Raw genomic sequence first — 20998 nt, 5'->3', positions numbered from 1 at the left:
CGGTCGCCTGGAGCCCTGTCTTTGAGGATTTGGTCCCTGAGATGGTCCCAGAGCCTCCCGAGATCCACGACAGTGGTGGCACCACCGCTGAGAGCTGCAGGCCTTCGGGCTGTCCTCCCTGCACCCCATCACTGTTCCATGAGTCCTATTTTTTTTTTTCCTCTTGCTTCTCTGATCGAATGAATTCTGCTGCCCTGTCTTTGAGTTCACAGATTTTTTTCTTCTGCTTTATCTAGTCTGCTGTTGAACCTGTATATTGAATCCCGCAGGGGCCCAGAGGAGGTGTCCCCACCTGCAGGGTCTTCCTGTCCCCCCTTCCCACCTCCCCTGCCCCCTCCCCAGGGCTCAGACCTCCCCTCCCTCCCTCCACCAGGTACCCAAGTGAAAAAGCAGAGGACTCAGAAGAAAATAAATTTAAATGCTTTATTTGGGATTGCGAGCGTTAAAAGTTAAAGACAAAACCCAAGCTGTGGATTCTGCCAGAAATAGCATGTTAGGGGCGAGTGGAGGCGAACACGGCCGCGGGATGGACTGGGCGGCAGGTGACACTCGGTGTTCTGCGCGTGGGGGTCCTCAGATGATGGTGTAGAGACCCAAGAGGGGGTCCCGCTGAAGACAGCTGGGGGGACTCGGGGAAGAGACATGATGGAGGGCCACAACCAGGGCGTGGAGGTCGGAAGGGGCCCGGGTCGGATGGCGATGACCCACGGAGAGCTGCTCACTGGGGGACACAGAGGAGCCTCGGCAGACGCCCCCGGAGCCCCCACCCAATCGAGGCAAACGGAACGCTGGGTGGGTGGCGTCTGGCTGAGTGGGCAGGTAATTTGGGGTGCCTCGAAAGCAATTTGGATCTCAGGCCAATCCGTCTGGCTTCTCCGATTAAGACAATTTGGATTTTTGGGCTTCTGTCCAATGGTCCAAACGGCCCACTCCCTGGGCGCTGGCCGGGGGACCCTCTGTGCCTTGGGTGGGCTGGCACGGACCGCCCCCTGGGTCGTGCCAGCCCCGTCACCGGGGCCCAGAAACTTCGGGCCTCTAGATTGCTAGTCGGGCTGCCGTGCAGGGGGGCTGCACTGGGGGCAGAGGCGGGGGTGAGGTAAACCTCCCAGCCGCCCGGGTCCCTACCGCAGCCCTAGGCGCTGAGATGGTGGCTGGGTCAGTACCGCCAGACCCAAGGGCCTCGGGGCCAAAGCGACCCCAGCTGTCAGACACACTCGCAGCTCCCCTGCTCTGCGGGGCTCGTGCCCTCCGGACCTCTCCTACTGCCCGGCATCACCCCACCTGGTCACCAGGAAGCCCCGCGGAGCTCCGAGCTTCCTGGGGCCCAGATGGGGCACTGAGGAGGCGGGCAAGCTGTCACCGAGGGGTGCGGGGAGGGCTCCCCAGGTGCGCGGAAGGCGGCCACCTGCTCCCGCCCGATGGAGCCCCTTGCTCACGCATCTGTAGCCCCTTCCCCCCCGGCCGCCTGGGCCGGGGGCCCCACATTGGTGGCCTCCGAGCACCTTCCTGACACCTGAAGAGACGCCTCCCTGCCCCCTCCTCCGCCCCTCAGGACCCCCGGGGACCAGCCACCGTCCCCGGGGGCCAGGCCAGGCAGCGGCCGTCTCCATTCCCCTCTGACTTCTCGGGGGGCACAGTGGCCAGCACCCCCGCGGAGGCTCCACTCTCCACTCAACCCAAGCGACAGGGACAGGCAAAAATCAAACCAAGGGTGATAAATGGCGGAGGGCAGGACGGCGGCGGGCGCCGCAGAGGTGACGGGTGGTTGGCTTCATGCGTTCCTTGTCCTTGGTCACTGCCCCCCTGTTACACGGGGAGGGGAGTAAGTTTAATTTGGTACATGAGCGCGTAAAAAGCTAAGGAGGGATGAAAAAAAAAAAAAAAGGAAAAAAGCCCCAGGAGAAGCCAATTAAAGGGGGGAAATAGATCAATTGGCGTCAATTTGGGTTCCTGATTCGATCTGTAATTCTGCACGTCTCCTCGTCAATCCTTCCTCCTGACCGTTTTGTCCAAACCCTTGCTGGACCACTTCCTACCTCAGAGCATCCCCCCCCAGCCCCCACTGCCCCCCCACCCACCCCACCAACCTCCAGACTTCCCACACTCCCCATGACCCTTGCCAGCCTCCAGGGGGCCCTCATTTCTGACAGGCTCCCCCAGGAGGCTGGCAAAGGTGAGCCCTAGGTGTGCTGGGGGGGTCCCCAGATCTCGCAGGAGCACACCTAGGGGGTCAGGCGACGCGGCAGGGCATGTCTTGCTTGGCCACAACCATCTCCACTCCGGCCAAACCCGTTCCTCGCTCGGCACGATAGTAGGTGCGTGGATGCCAGTGGGGTCTGGGGGCATCGGGACTCTCACTGCAGGTGCCGTGGGGTCAGGACGGGTGCCGAGAAGGAGGGGGGATCTTCCTCATCTCGGAAAGATGGAACCACCCGCGCCTGAGCCTGGGACACACACCCTCCCACCCTAGGGCGCATCCCAGGGGACCAGAGAGGAGCACAGGACGTGAAAACCTCATCGCAGGGCAGCTTAGAGAAGAATTTGGGATGGAATGCGGTCTCATCTGTGCAATGCTGGGTGTGGGTATCCCTCCTATCTGGGTGTGTGTGCGTGTGTGGATGCACGTGAGGGCTGTGGATGTGTGTGTGTGTGTGTGTGTGTGTGTGTGTGTGCGTGCGTGCGCGTGCAGGGTTGCCTGTGGGTGTGTGTGCTTTCAAAGGTGAGAATTCAGACGTAAGATTTTGGAGTGTGTGGGCGTTTATGCCAATTAAGTTTTATCTGCGCGAATTCGGGTTTTCTGTTCCGTGCACCGCTCCTCGGGTGTTGCTGGGCCCCCCCACTGCTCCACAGCGGTCTCAGTGATGGAAACTACGGGGAGGAACAGGTTTGGGTCTTTGGTGTCACACGGCCAGAGCCCAGCGAGGGTTTGGTGAAGGAGGGAGATGGCTGGCAAGCAGTGACAAGCCTACCTGCAAATTTGGTGCCTTCCTTTCTCTTGGATGGTCAGCTCACAGCCAATTGAAGTCCAGGTCCGAAAGGAACGAGAAGGAAGGGTGGGGGCCAAATTCTTTTATTTTGCCAATTGTTTTGAAGCCAATTTATTTTTAGTATTTTTTTTTTCAGCTAATTGATTTTTTTTTTTAGGGTTTTCTGGAAAGCTAGTTAGCTTTTCCGGTGTTGCTAAGAAGCCAATTCGTTTCAAGGGGGCCAACACGTTTGTGATTGCAATTTTGGTTGTGTAATTTGGGGGTAATTTGGGGGTGATAATTTGGGAGAGAGAGCTAAAGCCAATTGGTTTTGTACATTTTTGAAGATTTTGTTGTGATTCCCTTAGCCCGATGGAGGGGGCCGAGGAGAGACCAGCCTGACGTGGGGAGGTTGGGGCACGGGGGCCAGGTCGGGGGAGCCCGCAGACAGGACGGTACAGAGGTTTCAGCGGTGGGACCTGATGGAAAGGTCCGGTCAAGAGGAGGTCACGAGTGGGTGGTGCCGCTTTGCAGAATTACGACAATTTGGCTCACTTGCGATGGCCGGACGCCTCAAGAGAGGCGCCCCCGTGGGCGGCGGGGTCCTGGGTGGGCAGGGCGATCAGGGGACGGTGACGCTTGGCCTCTCTGAACACCTCCAGCTCCTTGGCGAGCGTGCGACCCCGGCGGGCTCGCAGGAGGGCAGGCAGGCCCCTGCGCAGGCGTTGGGCGGACTGCTTCCAGGTGTCATATTGGAAGAATTTGCCCACGGGGTATCTGGGGAAGTTGTCCTGAGAGGGGAAGGGCCGGTCAAGGGGTGCCTGGCCCCCAGCCCCTGCTCCCAAGCCACCCAGGCCCCGGGGGGACATCTGGGCAACCTGCTGGGGGCTGTCCCTAAACCTTGCAGCGTGCCCGACGTGTGACAGGTCAGTAACTCCCCCGGCTTCTGGTCAACACCACCACGGTTGCAGCGGGGCGGGGGGGGGGGGGCACGTGGCAAACATGTAAAGGACTCCCTAGCCGCGCTTCCAGCTAAGGAGCTGCCGCGCCCTGGTCCCCTGGCTTAGAGGTAACAGCCCCGAGGGGCTCCAGAGAGGGGGAGGGTCCCGGAGACGCCGGTTCCCCTCACAGGGGCCGGGCCGCCCACAGGCCCAGAGCTGGGGTGCCGTCCACGGGCCCAAGCTGGGGGGGCCGCCTTACCGGAAGCACGGTCGGAGGGGTCGACACGTCCCTCTCGGACTTGGCGGGGGTGGCACAGTAGGTCTCCAGCAGGGCCAGGTCGCAGCTGCGGAAGCAGCACTCTTCCACGATGCCACGGCTGCGGCGGTTCACGCGGCTTGCCGGCCTGCCTGGAAGTCCCACAGGAGGAAGGAAAGGGCACGTCAGCACCAGCGCCCCAGGGGGCTCCCCAGGGCTCCTCCAGCCAGCCCCCCGCCCCTGCCCTTGAGACAGGATGCCGGTCACCTTGCAGGGACAGCCGGCCTCGGCCTGGAGGGAAGGAAGAAAGCGAGAGGGGGGCGCGCAGGGGCCCCAGAAAGGAGAGAAGGGACAGCGGGGTGAGCGCGCTCCAGGACCAGCCCCCTGGCCTCTCGGTGCCTCCCTCGTCGTATGTAAAGTGGGCACGGCCTCCTGGTCCACCACCAGGGGCTGTTTGGAAAATGCACGGGGCCCGGCCCCACATCCTGGGATCCCAGGGTCCTGACCCAAAGGCCGACTGGGACCCAAGTGCCATCCCCGAACCAACCAGGAGCCTGGGTGCCTGCGGCCCTAGAGACGCCGCCGAGACAGGTAGGAATGGGAGGAAGAAGGAGAAGACGGGAGGAGAGGAGTGAGGACCTGCAAAAACCACGCCCTCCTTTCTTCCCGTCCTCCCCCTCTCCTCCACGCACAGGCTCCAGACTCAGCTGCAAGGAAAAGCCCCCGGCCTGCCTTCCGCCATCCGTGGGGGGAGGGAGAGGAGCCCCTAGTAAGGGGTCCAGGTGCAGGGTCGAAAGGGTTGGGGGCTCAGCCCGGCCCTCCTTTCAGGGAAACCTGGTGCCAGGGGGCCACTCCCCGGGCAAGGGCCAGCCAGCACCAGACCGTACGGTGCCATCTCCTGCCCCCAAATGTGGCAGGAGACAGAGGCCACAGGAGAAGCCAGGGCAGGCAGGGGCCTCAGAAGCGTCAAGAAGCAGGAATGCTTTTTAAAGAGAAGCTCTGACATGCAAGACGGGCATTTTCGGCCCATTTCAGAGGGTGGGTAAGTAAAGGCTGCAGAAGAAGGTGCCTTGTGGTGGGTGATGGGCTGGTTACGACGAGCCTAACGGCCACCGTCTGCTTGCCCCGGCCATGTCCCCACCCACACCCAGCCCTGAGCGGGGTCTGGCTGAGCCCAGGGGGAGCACACACGCCCTCCCCCCTTGAGGGTCAAGAAACTGCTCCCCAGTTTCTCCCGTTATCCAGATGGACACTCTCCAGAACTCCCCTGACCCGTCCTACAGTTAAAGAAACTGAGGCCCAGATTGCTGGGAAGCGAGGGCAAGAGCCCACACCCCGAAGGAGAGCTCACCTCCAACGGGGGACCCGCCCTGCCACACAGGGCACAGGGGCAAGGGAGAGCAGAGGTCTCCAAGTGCCCAGCCAGCTCCCGCAGGTCGGGAATCAGAGAGGAGGGCGAAGAAGAGACAAAGCACTCGGGCCAGCAGGCGGGCACCCGGCACTGTGCCCTGCGCCTCGGGTGCGGATCCCACCCAGGCCTGGGGGCCCTGGCGGTCCCCTCCTGCGGACGCAGCCGAGCGAGCCCCAGCACGTGGCCATGCACACTCACGCCGCCAGCAACGCGTGCTCTTATTCTGATTGGTTTTCAACCCATTTGATTCCATTTAAAATCTAACCATCCACGGGTATCTGCCCATTGCCAAGATGTGGGCAAAACGTGCGGGGAAACCAGTGCCCGCAGCCCTGCCCGTGGGCAGGTCAGGGAGAAGCAGGAGGGGAAGGGCTGCCTCCCTGCGGGGGCCTGGGTCACCCCGCCCGGAAGCCCGGCCTCCAGCCCACTCTGCACCCCACCCGCACCTGCCACTTAAGGTCTGGTCCCCCTGTAGACACCACCGTCCACTCTCCCTCCCACCTTGAGTCATGCTGCAAGAAATCAGGGCGTGCGGGCACCGCCCAAGCACACCGTAAGTGCCTAATAAATGTGGACTGCAAGGGCGTGACTGCGCTCTCCAAGGCTCAGAGCAAGGGCCCCGGGCTCATTCACCTCCGAGGGGCCTCCCTGGGCCCGACCCCCAGGCCAGGTGTGCTGAAGGACCTGCAGAGGTGCCTGACATGCGGTAAGGAGGACTCCAGCATCTATCGAGCACCAGCTGTGTACACCCCTCCGCCCTCGCCCCACTGAGCTACTTACTGAAGTAGAAGCCGCGGTCCCCGCAGACAAACTGGAGGGTGTCCACCAGCTCCCCGCCGCACAGAGTCTCACTGGGGCGGTAAGCAGCATAGCAGCACGAGGCGAAGGCCAAGAAGGCGAGCAGCCCCAGCATCGACTTTCCCACTCGGATCCCCATTGGTGTCTGCGGGCGGAGACAAGAGGCGTGAGCCCACCGCCCCGCCACGTCCAGGCCCGGGCCCCTCCCACTGCCCACCAGCCAGGGCGTCCCGAAATGCTGGCCCAGCAAGGGGATGAGGGCCTGCTCCCTTCGGGGACACTAAGCCCAGCCACCTCCTAATTTAAAGTCCAGTTACAGCTTTAAAGCACGGCTTTCTCCTTGATCTTAATTGTTTTAATTACAGAAGAGCTGGAGCTTCCACTGCTGACGCAGGCAGGATGCAGAGCTGCCCCGCGTGAAGGGCTGTGTGCGGGGCACACCTCTGAGGGGCACCAAGTGCTAGTCAGTAATTTCACGTGGGGATCCCCATCGTTATTACTGCAGGGGCTCAGCCACACCCAGAGCTGCAGGGGCCAGTGCTGGACACTGGACCTGGCCTCCATCCTATGATGTCATGGGGGCGGGGCCGGCACAGGGCAGCGGCCACTCCTCGGGCCTCCCAGCGCCAGCCAAGATGGCAGACAGCCCCACCCCAGCACAGGACATGTGCATCTCAGAGGACCGGCTAAGCAAGGGTCCAGCCTCCCTCCCAAAGCAACAGGGGGGTTCTGCTGGGCCAGCACCACCCTTCTCCCTCCCGCACTGCCTTTCCCACCCTCTCAGTCTGCGGCTGAGCAAAGCCTGGGTCAAGGGTCCGACGGTCGGCACGGCGGTGCCAGCCACGCTCCCAGGAGCCACCTTCTCCTACATCACTTAGTCCCTCGACTCCAGTCTGCCCTGGGCACCCCAAACACACATAAAAGCCAAAAGCCTCCTTTCCAGGCCTCACGTCACACCACCCAGGGCCAGGGACCTCAAAGTCCCTCCAGGGCCACCAGGCCCTCTCCCCACTTGGGGTACCCAACCCCACCCCAGGAGCTGGAGAGAACAGGTCAGGCCACCTAGAGGCCAGACCCCCAGTCCCTCAGGGTACCACCTAGAAGGAGAGGCGCATCTCAAGACACACCCCCTCGCAAGGTTTTGTGGCTGCAGACCTGGGGCAAGGGTTAACCAGGTCCCCTAAGGAGTCGGGGGGCTTGAAAGGGACCTTGACTCCTCTTAGGACACAGCAAGCCACCCCTAGCCCTCCAAAAGGTGGAAGCCCCCCAGGCAGGCAGCTCCAGCCTGCCCTCTGCGGGCCCAGGTACGAGCCCCTTCTGGGAGGACAGTCACGGCCGGGTGCCCCTGAGCCCCGTGGCACCCGCAGGCTACCCTAGTAAGGGCCTGGGTGGAGCTGCCCACGTGTGTCCCTCTTAGGCTGCGCACCCAGTGAGCACAGAGGCACCGAGCAGCACGCCCCTTGCCAGCCTGGAGCAAGGCTGCTGCATGCTGGGCCCAGGGGAATTTTGATGCAATAAATCGTGTAGGAAATGAGGGGCTGTGAAGGAAGCACAGTCTCGCTTAAGCTCCTGACGAGCAGGGCCAGCTCCGTGGAAGATGGGAGCTGCCGCCTGGCTCAGCTCACCTCCTCCCTGCACCAGACCCCAGCCTGTCTCCCGACAGCCCAGTGCCGCCCCCCCCCTCCAAATTCTAAGAACAAATTTGTCCAGCTAGGGACTCGGTGCCGTCCGAGCGGCAGCCCCATCCTTCTGCAAGCCCAGCCACTCGGTGCGGGGTCCAGTCCAGGGCACCAGCAGAGAGCAGAAGACTAGACGAGGGGCATGCAGCTGTGCGGGCCAGGTGACCAAGCGGGCAGAGGAGGGAGGGCAGGGGCGACAGGGCAGAGGCAGAGGGGAGGGATGAAGGGGCTGAGTGGGAGGCCGCGGGCAGGGGCCAAGGGGCTGAGGCCGGAGCGGGAGGGCAGCCGGGTCCTCGCTCAACAGCCCCGGTTACCTGCAGCTGGACAGGAGGCTCGCTGGGGCTGGAGGAAGAGGATGCGGGAGGAGGAGGCTGGAAGGCTGCCTCAGAGGAGAAGCCAATGTCCAGTTTGCAGGCTGGTCAGTGCCTCAGCTTTTATGTCTGAGCCGGCTCCTCCCAGCCGCGGCTCCACCCTACCCCCACCCCTCTCCCTGCTGACCACTCCCCCCGCCCCCTTTGCTCCCGCCCCCTCCCTCCTTCCAGCCGTTCCCTTCTCTGCGGCACCCCCAACCGCCTTCCCCACCATCTCTTAGCAAAGAACGGGGGGCGGGGGGCTCATCCTGCACCCCCAGCCCATCCTGGCACCGGGAAATGGGGGCGGGGGTGCAGGGAGGGGGGCTGCTTTCCACCTCCTTGTATGGAAACTTCCATCTGCCCACTGGGGCAGGGGCAGTTACCCTCTCTGGGTTGTCCACTGCTGCCCTTTTGAGCCCTGGACCAGGCCCTCTCTCCAGATTACTGGTTGGCAATGTCGGGGACAGGGAAAGGGAGGCTGTAGGGGGGTGCGCTGCGAATGCGGTGTCTGGCAGGACTCTTTTGCCAACTCGGCCCCCCTCGCTCCATCCTGGCCCCGCCCACCCAGTTTTCCTCTCTCGGTCTTGCTGGCACTGAGTCAACATACCAGGGTGGGTTTCTGAGACTTGCGCCCGTCCTCGTTGCACTGCCCCCGGCCCCCGCCCCCGCGGCACAAATCACAAACTTTCAGCAACACCCCCTGCACCCGCAAAGCGACCAGGAAGTCGCCTTGCAGACAGCTCACACCTCCCCTGGCACTTCCCAAGTCCCCACCCCACCCCCCCCACCCCTCGCCCCCTCCTCCGCGGCACAGGGCAGAGCTCGGGGTTCGAGACGCGGAACGTGACCGACAGCCCCCCACCCTGTCCGCCCCGGCCCGGCCCGGCCCGCACGCAGCTTACCTGGAAGCCGGCGCAGGGGCCGCCCACCTCCCTGCTGCGTATTGCAAACCGAACAGCGGGCGTTGGCCCTCCTGCCGGGCACTCCTCTGCCAGCGCCGCTCTGGCCGAGTCGCGGGGGCCGAATGCGCGACGGGGCAGAACGGGGGGATGGCTTTTTTGGGGGGGTGGGAAACTCGTCTGATTGTTTGGGGAGGACGGGCTGTCTGCGGGCTGGGGCGGGCCAGATGTTGTACTTTTAGGGGGGGAAAGGGTATCGGGAAATGAGGTCAGCTGTTGTATCAAGGATAGAGAGGGGCAGAGATAGTGAGAGAGACAGAGTGAACGTGAAAAGGGGGGGGCCGAAGAGAGGGCGAGAGAGAGAGAGAGAGGACAGTGAGAGACGGGCAGGCGCACAGCGGGAGAGAACAGCGAGGAGAGAAACAGAAAGCGTATAATTAATCCACTTTGGGACGGCGAAGGCGAGAGGGCGGGCGTGGAAGGGGAGGGAGTTGGAGGCAAGGAGCTGGGGGGGGCGGGAGGGAGCAAAGGGAAGGCTGCGGAAGAAGAGAGGGGGCCGGGACCAGAGGCCGGAGAGGGGACGGGGAGCGCAGAGAAGCGAGGAAAGGGCGCAACGTCGGGGGCCGGGGAAGGTGCTGAGGGGGGCGGAGCGGAGGCGTCACCCGGGCCGCGGGCGCCCAGCTCGGTTTGGGCCGACGGAGCCCTCGGCCGTCGCGAGCCCGGGCCTCGGGGGGGCGGCGGTGGCGGCGCCGGGGCCGCTCGGGACGCAGCGAGGAGGGGGAGCGGCCGGGCTGCGCGCCGGGGAGGGCCGGGAGGGAGCGCGGGGGATGACAACGCCGGCGGCCTGCGAGCCGGACTGCCTGCGGGGGGGACCGCCTCCTCGGGCGAAGCGGGACGGGCGTTGAGGTAGATGAGGAGGAGGCGGCGGGGGATCCGCAGGCCGGCGGAGCGCGACCCCGCCGACGGCGCCCGAGATGGGAGTCAGCAGCGTGGCGGCGGACGGCGTCGACGCGGGGCCGCCAGCCGGGTGGAGGCGCTGGCGGGCCGAGCGCGGGCGGGCGTGGGCCAGGAGGCGGGGGCGGCCGGAAGGGGGGGGCCGGGGGCCGGCCTGGCCTCACGCAGCTCCGCCGGAGAGCAGGCGAACTCCGGGCGCCAACGCCCGGCTCTTATAGCCGCGCCACCCCGCGGCTCGGCGCCCGCTCGGGCCCCGCTGGCCGTGCGCCCGCGCCAATGGGCGCCCGCGGGGCCCTCGCCCCGCCCCCGGACCGCCCTCGCAACTCGAGCCAAGGGCGGGGGGCGGGCTTGGGGTCCCGGGGGGCGGCGGTTGGGGGGGGGGCTGTGGGGTGCGCGGGGGCGAGATTGGATTGGGGGCAGGGATCGGCAGAGTTCGAAAGAAATCCCGAATCGCCATTCTAAAGTGTTTGGGGGCCCCGTCTTAGGTTCCGGGGTGCCAAGGTCCCCGCATGAGTGCACGGGGGACGCGGGGCGACCAGGCTGGGCGGCGTCACACGCCCTAGCGACGGCCAGGTCCCCGCGCCCGGCCAGGGGGCTACGCGGCGAGGGTGCCCTGTCGGAATGCGGGCGCAGGTGGCTCGACACTGGGTCGGGGGTCCCCGAGTGCCGCTGGGATGTACAAGGGAAGTGGGGAGTCCCTGGGCGCGGGCGGGGCGCGCAGCCGCCACCTGCCCGAGCAGGCGCAGCCCCTCGAGCCGCAGCCGGAGCCCGAGCGCCCCCCGGTGCCGCGCGGGAACCGGGGAGTAGCCTCGGCGGCGGCCAGGTGCGGTACGTGGGGAGGGCCGGCCGGGCCAGGACCGAATCTGGGCCAGGCATGGGGCCGGCCCGGGCTGCGCCTGCCGGGAGAGATACGAGCAGGGCGGGAAACATCGCTCAAATCCTACCTGCATGACCGGGCTCACCGGGGTGCATCTAAGCAGCTCGCCTTTGGGGCCCACCCAAAATATCCGGATAATAGTTCCCCCGTCCTCAGTGCGTTGGACTTGCGTAGACTCGGGTTCAGCCCCAGGGGCCACCACGATAATTTGGGGGTCTGGGGAAACCATCTCCTGGAGAGTTTGGACGATGTAAGAAGTCGCTGTGATTTTTACCAAGTCAAAAACCACGCACGAGCCCCCGCGCCCCGCCCGCCCCCAGGAGCCCCGGCAGCCAGCGCCCCTCCGAGGGGAAGGGGCCGCCGGCGGCGGAAGCCCGCGTCCGACTCGCCCCCTCGCTCCGCCATCAATCACGTCGCCCGCGCTCGGCGCGCGCCTCCCGGAGTCCTCCGCCCGGCGGCTGGCGGCGCCGCGCCGCCCGAGCCGGGTGCGCCTGTCCTCCGCGTCCCTCCTACCCTGCGCCCTGCCTGCCCCGCTGGGGGGCCGCCGAGGCGCTTTCCCCACGACCGTGATCTTTGCAGAGAGCAAACGAAAGCGGCGCAGGTTTCAGGGCGCCCGGCCTAGCGAGCGCGGCCGCCGAGGGGCTAGCCCGCCGCAGGCTCCCGCGCCCCGCGCCGGTGTCCCCGGCAGCCGCTCGGGACGGCGGGACGGCGGCGGGTGGGTTTGGGAGTCGGGCCGGGACGCGAGGCGGCGGGGAGCTCACCGCGAGGCTTCAGGCCGGAGGCTGCGTCCGCGGGCGCGCTAGGAGCCGAGACAGAGAGCGAGCGCTCTGCAACGGGCGGTGGACGCGCTGAAGGTGAGCGAGACCCCGGGGGCAGTTCCCAGTGTCCGGGGGCAACGCCCAGTCCGTTGGAAGACCCGGGGACAATGCCCAAATTTGGGGGAAACTGGGGGCAATGCCCAGTCGTTTTCCTGGACGCGGGAGAAGCACTGCCTGCGTCCTGGAGGACACGCTGCTGGGCCAAGTGTGTTTGGGGAACACAAGAGAAATTTTCCAACTCCGAGGAGCTCCGGGGACTTCGTAGGAGACGCAGAGAGGCCCAGAACCAGTGCCCGTGGTACGCGGGATTGGGGAAGCTGCAGAGACCGCGGCGGGGCCGGGAACAATGCCCAAAGGCCGGGAACGCAAGTCAGAGCCGCCTGATTTGCGGGCGAGAGAACGAGTGTCCCGAAGTGGGGACCCAAGGGAGGCTGCGTCGGTGTGGGGAACTGCGATTCACGACTAAATTCGAGACTCCAGAAAGAGAGTCCGAGTCTGAGGACCGGGGGGGATTTCTCCCTGCAACTGGGGGACAAGGGAGCCGCGTCTAAAATGTGGGGACCCCAGCATCTGGGTCAGCAAGTTTGTGGGGGGTCCCACTTTGTGGGGAAGTAGGTTTGGGGATGACCCGAGGAAAATGCTCAGCGTGAAACTTGGGAGAACCCCAGAGGCGTACTGTCTAAAACTGGGGGAAGAAAAACAATGGACACATTTTGGGGATCTAGGCAAATCGTCCATGCGGTGGAGAAGAGTGGAGATTAATTTCCACAACTTAGAAATTCAAGTTATTGGCCTGGACGCTTGCATCACCCAAGGAAAGTAACTTCCATAATTGCTGTGGCTTTTGAGAAAATCCTCAATGTCCTTTAGAGAGTCAAGAAACACGATCTAAATTCGGGGCAAACTGGGGTGTGATCAGGACATTTGGAGAATGCAGAAAATCAATGTCCTTTTATATCTTAATTTTTACATTGGTTTCAATTAGTTTATTTTTGGTGAACAGGAAAAAAATATATTTTCCTGGGCACTGTCTGCATTTGGGGAACCCTAGGAAGACGTGGCCCAAGTTTGGGGGATCCATGAAAATTGTTCAATAGAGATTGGTACCTAAATTTCAGGGAACCTGGTTAGTAGCAAGGAAACTTGTAGGACGCGGCCTATAATACCTGGGATTTCCAGATATTTTTCGGTATCTGGGCAATTTCACTTTGGGAGGCCTGTGGAAAATTGCCTAAATTTAGGGGGACTCGGGGCAAGGATCATAAAGTCAGGGGACCCATAAATCAATGTTCAAAAAAAGTTCAATTCTTTTGTGGAGGGGGGAAAACAATCTCAGTTTATTTTGGAGGGCTGGCAGGCAGTGTCTCAATCTGGAGGCCCCAGAAAAATAATTTTTGAATCTGGGGATCCAAAGAAGTTCTTCGAAGTCCTCAGGAGAAATGAGGGTCAGTATCTAAGTTTTATGGGGAAAGGATTCAGAGTTCCTAAGTGGTGGGGCCTGCAGAATCAGTGCCTGAAGCTGGTTAGGGGGGTTTGCAGTGTCTGGGACACTCAGAAAATGTCGACTAAATTTGGGGTGACTCAGTGGGTGCCTGGGATGCTTTGGAGCCCAAGAAATCAGTGCCTTTCTGTGACAGAAGTGTAACATTGAATGTGTTTGGGGGGCCTGGAGGACAATGCCTAATGTTGAGAGCCCAGCGTGTCCAAATAGAGGAAAGGGTCCAGTGTTGGTTGGCCTGGGATTTGGGATCAGTTCTGAGTTTTAGAAAACCTGGATTCTTGTCAGTAAGCTCGTGGGGCCCAGGGAATTTTTTAATATTCAGAATGTTATGAGGCGGAGAAAATATTCAGAATATTTGGTTCCTGGGACACTCAAAAGAGCTTGGTATAACAAGATATAGGCTCTGTGAAAGAGTTTGTTTTGTGCGTGGTTTGACCCAGGGGGACCTGGGAGGTTTGTGATTTGGGGGAATCTGCCTGTCCACGATCACAATTGAGCACACCTTGGATAATTGTTCCGCGTGCTTTCGGGGCCTGGGTAAGTGTCAAAATTTTAATGAACCTGATAAGTGGCAAGGAAGCTTGGAGATCCCCGGGAATGAACGCCCCATATCTTCATGGCCCACCAAAAAAAAAAAAAAGGGGGGGGACCAGAAATCAATGCGTTTTGGGGACCAGAAAGCATCCTCTCAATTTTGTGGAACTCAGGGGATCAGAGCGCAGACTGTTTATCATTCAGAAAGGGGATCGGCGTGCTTTGGGTGTAACGCCTAAATTTTGGCGGAGGTATGGGAAGCAACGTTCAGACTCTGAGGGTCCCGGGGAAATGGCTTAGTGTGTTGCGGAGGTGGGGGGTGCCTAGGATTCTTTGTGGAAAATTTAGGGAACCCAGGGTGAGGCCAATACATTTGTGGAACTCAGCAGATAACGCCCCGAACTCTGGTGAACCAGGGGAACAGGGCTTCAGTGTGGGGGGCCCAGAACAGGGGTGGTAAGCTCGGGAGCCCCTGTCGTCCAAAATTACGGGGACACAGGAAGAGAGCTCCACTTGTTTGGGAATGATGCCTAAATGCCAGAAAAACACTGTGCACATTCTGGGGAGCCAGGCGAATTGGTCAGCCTGACCACAGGACCCAGGGTTAATGTTTAAATCTTCCTGAATAGGGTTTGCCACTGTGTAACTCTGCAGAACCTGGGGGTGGGGCTGGGGGGTATATAAAATTGTGAAGAGCCTGGGAGAAAACACCCAATGAGTTTGGGGACCCAGGCCACTAGTGTAAACCTGGGAAAGCCAGTGGGGGTTATGCGTTTTCAGATCCCCAGAAATTAATGTCCAAAAAACCCCAAACCAAACCAAAAAAAAAAAAAAAAAAAACCCTTGTGACCTGGAGAAATGTTGAATGTACTGGGGGGACCTGAGCAAGGCTTAAATTTGGAAGAGACCAGAAAATATAATGTCTGCGATCCAGAGGAGCGGGGAAGGTGCTGGGTGGGTTGGGACCCTGGGAATGGAGGGCTGCGTTTGAGAGGTTGAGCTCCGGGGCCCGGGGAAGCACCCGCCGCTGGGGATCCGCCGCCCCCGGGACTCGCGCGGAGCAGTGGCGCCCTCCCCGGGGGACGCGAGCGCGGGTTGCGCGGCGGCGGCGGCGGCGGCGGCGGCGGCGGCGGCGGCAGTAGCAGCTCCGGGGCTGGTGCGCGGGACTCCCAGGGGCGCCCTCCACCCCGGCTGGCACATGGCTTCTCCCGCTTTTGCCTCCTGGGCCCTGAGAGCGCTTCCGTGCAGAAGCCCGGCCGGGCGGGCGTCGGGGTGGAAGGGAGAAACCCGAGAGCTGCGGGGTAGCGATGGGGCGCTGCTCCCCCGACGCTCCCGGGGCTCCGGGCTCCCCGCTCGGCCGCCTGCGAGGAGGCCCGCGGGCTCCCCGCCGCCGCCGCGCCCCACGCGCTCCCGCGCTGCGAGCCTAGGCGAAGCCGCGGCCGGGCCGCCGCCGCGGGCAGGCTCGTCCCCGGCTCGGTTTGGGGGCCCGGGAGCACCCCCGGCGGCCACCCCCTGCTCGCCCCGGCGCTCCGGCGAGCGCCGTCCGGGCCTTCCCCAGCCCCCAAACGAGAGCGAACCCAGTTTTGTTCTGGTGATGCGGGAGAGCAGAAGGCCTGGGAAAGAGGAGAAGAAAGTCGGGGGAAGAGATGGGGGGCAGGCCTGCACGGTGGCTGGGGGTCAGGGGTCTCCTTTCGTTTTTCTCGAAGAGAATTTTCACGAAAAGCCTCCCTCTCCGAGCTGTGAAAGCCTAGTTCCTTGAAGACAAACACTGAATCCTACCCAGCCCCAAGGCACTGGCGGGAACTGGATCACCCCTTCGGAACTGGGCAATGTGGGAGGTGGGGGAGAGCCACCCCAGGGGCATCTGTGGGTTGGGGGCGCTGCCAGAGAGGGGCTGCTGCTGGGGGCAGCAGAATGGCGGGGCCTCCGGACCGGTATGCCGGCCGTCGCTTGTCCCCGCTGTCACCCCACAGAGGGACCCCAGCTAGAAGGGGGGCACCTCAAAGCCTGACACTCTGGGAAGGCAGGGGTTAAGGCCATTGGACAGGTGTGGGGACTGGGCAGGGCTGAGGCAGCCCTTTCACAGGAGCTTGGCAGGACAGGGAGGACACCCCCCCCCCCCCCTATGAAAAAAAACAGCCCATTTTCCACCCAGAGCCCAAGGCACGTGGGGAATGTTCCCCCTTCAAATTCCAGTCCGTATCAATCACCCCCGTGTCCATTCCAAGAACATCTGGCCTGTCTCGCCCCCCCTCCCGCCCATCACTGCCCCCCTTCCCCCCTCCACCAGCCTTCTGCAGTCCCCCGCGTCCCTGGCTTTCAGGCCTATGCCTATAGGAGGGAAGGCGAGGAGGGAGCCTCCGGAAGGGAAGCCTGGCTGCGTAGCTCCCTATTCTGTGGCAACTTGTAAATTGGGGGCGAGGAGTATTTTTAAGTGCCTGTCTGCGGACCCGGCTCCCTGGGATCCCAGAGCAGATTTCAAGTTCTGGATGAGGGCCTCTGCTGCCCTCGGCCCTGCTCTGGGTTCCCCACCTCTCCTCCAGTACTTCCCAGGCTGGGGGTGGCGGAAGGCTGGGGTGAGACGTGTGTCAGTGGGGCTGCCTGGGCGCATCCATGCCAGCGGCCCTTTGGTGAGCCGCTCCCCTGCTTTGTGCCCTGAGCAGGCGCCAGCCCTGGAGAAGCTGCCGCCGGTGCTTGCAGACCTGGACCTTGGAGGTAAGACGGCTGAGGCCACCTTGGGGTGCCAGGCTGGGCCATCAGGGCGAGGGGAGGGGGGCAGAGATGCACTTCCTCCCCGTGAGGGGCTGCCTGCTGAACCCTCGCCTTATTTAGTCACGAGTTCGGCTAAAGGGGCAGGGTTGTCAGGGGGCAGATCCGGGTCGCTGCGGGGCTCAAAAAGGGCACTGGCCGCCCCCAGCCAGGACCAGCCGCCCAGGTCGCCCCGACTTCCGGCCCCCCATGGTAGGAAGGGACCTGCCAGAAAGCCGGGCATGTCGTGGGGCTGGGGTCTCCCCCAGCACAGGGCTTGGCTGGCAGGAACTTCAGCCCCAAGCGCCATTCCCCCCCCCCCCCCCCAACCCCCCCCCCCCCCTCACCCTGCAGCAGCCCTGGCCGCCCCTCTAGATCTGCAAACCATATTCCAAAGAGAATAATCATCCCCCCAAAGATTCGGACTCACCCCAGCAAGCCCAGCCCCTGCACCCAGGCCCGCGGCTCCGATGCTCCTGCCTTGCCGGTTCCCTCGCTCCCGCCCGCCCTGCAGCCGGCCTTTCCCACTCCCCTGTTTCCTCCCCCGGCTCTGGCTCCGAGCTGGCCGTCCACCCCCCCTTCCCTGGGACTAAGCCCAGCATTTTACAAACCCGGCTCGTTCTCCGAGAGTCCCCTGAGCGCCCCTCCTTCACCCCCCACCCCGCAGGGCACCCGCCACTGGGGGCAAGGACACTGCCCTCCAATCTAGGAGGGACACCCGCTCCGGTCAGCCCAGCTGGAGGCAGAGGACCCAGGCCCCAGCTGGAACGCCAGGAACCGACGGCACGAGCCACCCCAGGCACAAGGCACCACAAGCCACTGATCAATAAACCAAAAGTCAGAAGTACGTATGGGTCGGTGTGTGGGCAGCAGGGGAGGGGGCCAAGCAGGCGCCCTCGGGAAGGACCGAGGCGTCGCCACTATTGTACTATTTTATGTAGTGTCTGAACTAAAGACACCTTTAAAAAACGTTCTTGGTTTCTCTCTCGGATGGGCAGACCAGCCTGCAAGGGGGCACCTGCTGGGTCCCCTACTGCAGGCCCTGAAGAGTGGCCTCTGTCGCTTTGGGGTCAGCAGCAAGAACACAGACCCACCCACCTCCACCTCCAAAGCTCTCCGCGAGCCTGGAGCGAGCGCCCCTCTGGGGCAGCTTAGCCTGGGCCCCCACCCCGGTACCTGATGCGTGAACCCTGCGGCCACCACCGCGGAGCTGGCTCCAGAAGTGTCCAAGGAGGCTCTGACCCCTGGGCCTTTCTAGTCACCCCCCCCGGCCCCCACTCACACACAGGAAGCCCCGCCGGCCTGAACACAATGGAATCATGACAGCAGCACTGAGAATGCCTCTCCCGGCCTCTGGTCATACCTCACTTGCGCCTCACAATTCTCAACAGCCAGGAGGGCTGCGACTGTTGCCCACTTTGACAAATGGGGACACAGTGAGGTCAAACCACTAGTGTGAGGACCCACAGCCAGCAGCCCAGGACAGGGAGGACTGGGTCTCACATTCCCCAGCTGAGTCCAGCTTTCCCGGGGTCCCCTATTCCTCCCCAGCGTATGAGTTTTTCCCCGGTGTGCCCTCCTTCTTCCCCCCTCCTCCAATTCTGTCCTCACCTTGACCCCCTCCCTGGCTTCTCCCCTACGCTGCTCCCCTCCCCCTTCCTCTGTCCTTCTTCTACCAGGAGCTCCCCTCTGAGGACCATGCCACTGCTGCCCAGACTGCAGGGAGCTCCCCAGGGAGAGAGGCACCTGGAGCCGACCACCTGAACCCCAGATTCCAGCTGTGTGACTCTGAACACACCCCCAGCCCCTCTGAGCCTCCACTCCTTGTCAAAACGGGGATGGGAACTAAAACTGCCTGGGGGGCTCTGAGCACCAAAGGAAATCAGGCCCCTGTACGGAGCCTGCTGCACAGAGATCTGTACCAGGGGACGCTGGGTCCTGTCCCGGGAGTCTGGAATCACTCACCTCTGTGGGGCTGGAGCTGACTGGCGGCTTCAGTTCTGAGCGGGTGGGGATCGCCTGGGCCACAGGCCACAGCAGCTGACCTCCGGGCTGGGGTCTCGGGTGACTCTGGCCTGCTGCAGCTCCGGCTGGCGCTCGGGCTGTGGCTCAGGCTGGGGGGCAGCCTGGGCAGGGAGCTGACCCGCAGGAGATGTGGGGCCTTGGGGCTGGGAGCTAGAATCCACCTCCTCTTCCTCAAGCTCAGTGGTGACTCTTCGGACCCTGGGGAGAAGCGAAAGGGTGTTCCTAAGATGACCGCTTTTAAAACAAATCCACCCCCCCCCAAGCCAGGGCCCTGGTCCCCTGCCCCTCCCCTGGCTGTTGGGTGGAGAGGCCTGCAGGTCACCTTGTCAGGGTTTGGGCGGTGGCTCCCCTTCCGGTCCCTCTGGCTGCCCAGCTCTCCCTTTCTTAAAGCACTAGGGAAGGAGGAAAGTGCCCACAGTTCACCCAGAGCTGGGCTTCCCAGCAGCCAAGCCTGCAGAGGTGCCCATGGAACACCACGACACCCCCTTGTTGGACAGGCTGCCCCTTCCTGCTGTGGACTTCTGCCTAGGCATGGGGGCTGGGGGCTGCACACGAACAGCCTGCCTTGGGGGATCACAGCACACGCTATCAAAATTCTCCCCTGTACTCCCCAGCATTCCCACCTGGAATGGAAGCAAGGAGGGGGAGCCTGGCACAAACCGAAGGACACAGCTCTGCCTTGGGAAGGCAGCTGAGAGTCCGGGGAAGCTGGGCTTCTCTGGGGAAATGAACCTCTTCCCCACAAACACCACCCTGGCCGGACGGAGGCGTCTGGGACCCTGGGTGGTGGGAAGAAACACGTCACGCACAAAATAATGCACTCCTGGCGAAACTCCCCAGGGCAGGGGGAGCTGGGAGGGGGCCCGGGAGAACACTCTCTGGAGGAGAGAAGCTTTACTTTCTAAATCCTGCTGTGGGGCCCCAAGGGGCATTGCCCCTTCATTGTCCTTCTCACTCTCCAATGACATAGTGGGATTCTTTGGGGGGGGGGTTGTAGGGAGTGGGGAGAGAGGAGGGAAGCTTTACTTTTTAAGTGGCATCAAAAAACCAAAAAACAGCTCGAAAATCTCAGGGCCCCGTCCCTCTGCAGTGTCCTGTTTGTCTTTGGTTGCCGTCGGGGAGGGTGGGGTGCAGCAAGAGGGAATTTCTCACGCAGAAAAACCCTGCCTTTTACATTTGCAAAAACAGCTGTGCCTTCCTGCTGAAAAGAGCAGCCCTACCCTCCGCCTCTGCCCCTCCCATTTTGCAGAAGCACGAAGGAAAACTTACTTTCCTCGCAAAAGACTCGAGGGCTCTGGGCAGCTCTACAGAAGAGCCCCCTCTCCACCTGTCCTTCCTGTCCCCTCCGAAGTCGAAGCTCGCCTGCGTCCTCTGGCGCAGAGGTCTCTCTGCTCCTGTTAACTGCCCCAGCCCCAAGCCCCCGGCCCACCCACACCTGAAAGATCCGACTGCAGCTTTTCTCACACACTCAAAGGGGAGGGAGGGAAGCTCAGTCACCTGTACTCTAGCCGCTGCGTAGTCCCCGAAGCTCCCGGGCGGTGGATAAAAAGGACTGGGGCGTCGCTGGTGCCCCAGGCTCTCTGCCGACACTGCCCGGGTGATGATCCGCTGGCCGGGCCGATATTAGCAGTCGTCGCCAAAGCAGGGGGGGCTCTGGCTGTGCCGCCCAGACCCTCCAGCCGGCTTGCCGCAGAGGCGGAGGAGGGGCACGAGGCTGAGGCTGGAGAGACGATGAAGGGCACTTTCAAAGTGTGCATCATAACAGGCCCCTGGAAGCAGGGGAGCCTCGCCGCCACTGAGCACGGCACCTGCTCAAATCCCAGCTGAAACTATAGTTTCGCCCCTCACCTCCTCGTCCCCTCCACGCCTTTCCTCACGCCCCTCGAAATTTGGGTAGCTTTGCGCCAACTTGGTGGTGCCGGGGCGGCTGGCTCTGGCACCTTCCCACGCGAGGGCACAGCGCATTAGGGGGTGGAGATCAGGCCCACCCCTAGCCTGGCAGAAAGGCGTTTGTGGGCGTGGGCATTAGCCGGAAGCACTCCCTGCCAGCTGGAAGGTGGGACTCTTCGGAGGGGGTGGAGAGTGGGTAGGGCCTCACTAGATTGACACTTGGCAGTCACTTGACACCCTGGCATGCCAGTGGGCGTGGCACGGGTAAAATGGGGGCGGGGCATAATGGGGAAAAAGCCAGGGTTCAAGAATGGTCAGAAAAATCTTTCTTCATGGGCTCCCAACACA

General features: G+C 62.8%; 1 protein-coding gene across 8 annotated transcripts; it reads right to left on the bottom strand.

The window, feature by feature from the left end:
* Positions 1-3054: 3054 nt before the first annotated feature.
* IGF2 (insulin like growth factor 2) lies at positions 3055-20472 on the bottom strand. Of its 8 annotated transcripts, none has more exons than XM_029207602.1 (6): positions 20258-20472; positions 19384-19539; positions 18701-18958; positions 6355-6517; positions 4167-4315; positions 3055-3757 (listed from the first exon to the last, which is right to left on the bottom strand). In XM_029207602.1, exons 4-6 carry the CDS (start codon positions 6509-6511, stop codon positions 3518-3520), a joined length of 546 nt encoding a protein of 181 aa, XP_029063435.1. In that variant the 5' UTR covers positions 6512-6517; positions 18701-18958; positions 19384-19539; positions 20258-20472; the 3' UTR covers positions 3055-3517. The 8 variants fall into 8 exon arrangements, with proteins under 8 accessions (XP_029063435.1, XP_029063431.1, XP_029063432.1 ...); XM_029207598.1 differs by having other exon boundaries at positions 4167-4324; positions 20258-20471; XM_029207599.1 differs by lacking the exons at positions 18701-18958; positions 19384-19539; positions 20258-20472 and adding exons at positions 8366-8430; positions 9307-9452 and having other exon boundaries at positions 4167-4324.
* Between the last annotated feature and the right edge of the window lie 526 nt (positions 20473-20998).

The sequence above is a fragment of the Monodon monoceros genome, unplaced genomic scaffold (genome assembly GCF_005190385.1).
Source record: "Monodon monoceros isolate NGI ecotype Baffin Bay Population unplaced genomic scaffold, NGI_Narwhal_1 Super_Scaffold_7, whole genome shotgun sequence".
Taxonomy (NCBI): Eukaryota; Metazoa; Chordata; class Mammalia; order Artiodactyla; family Monodontidae; genus Monodon; species Monodon monoceros.
This window is presented reverse-complemented; position numbering and strand designations above follow the sequence as displayed.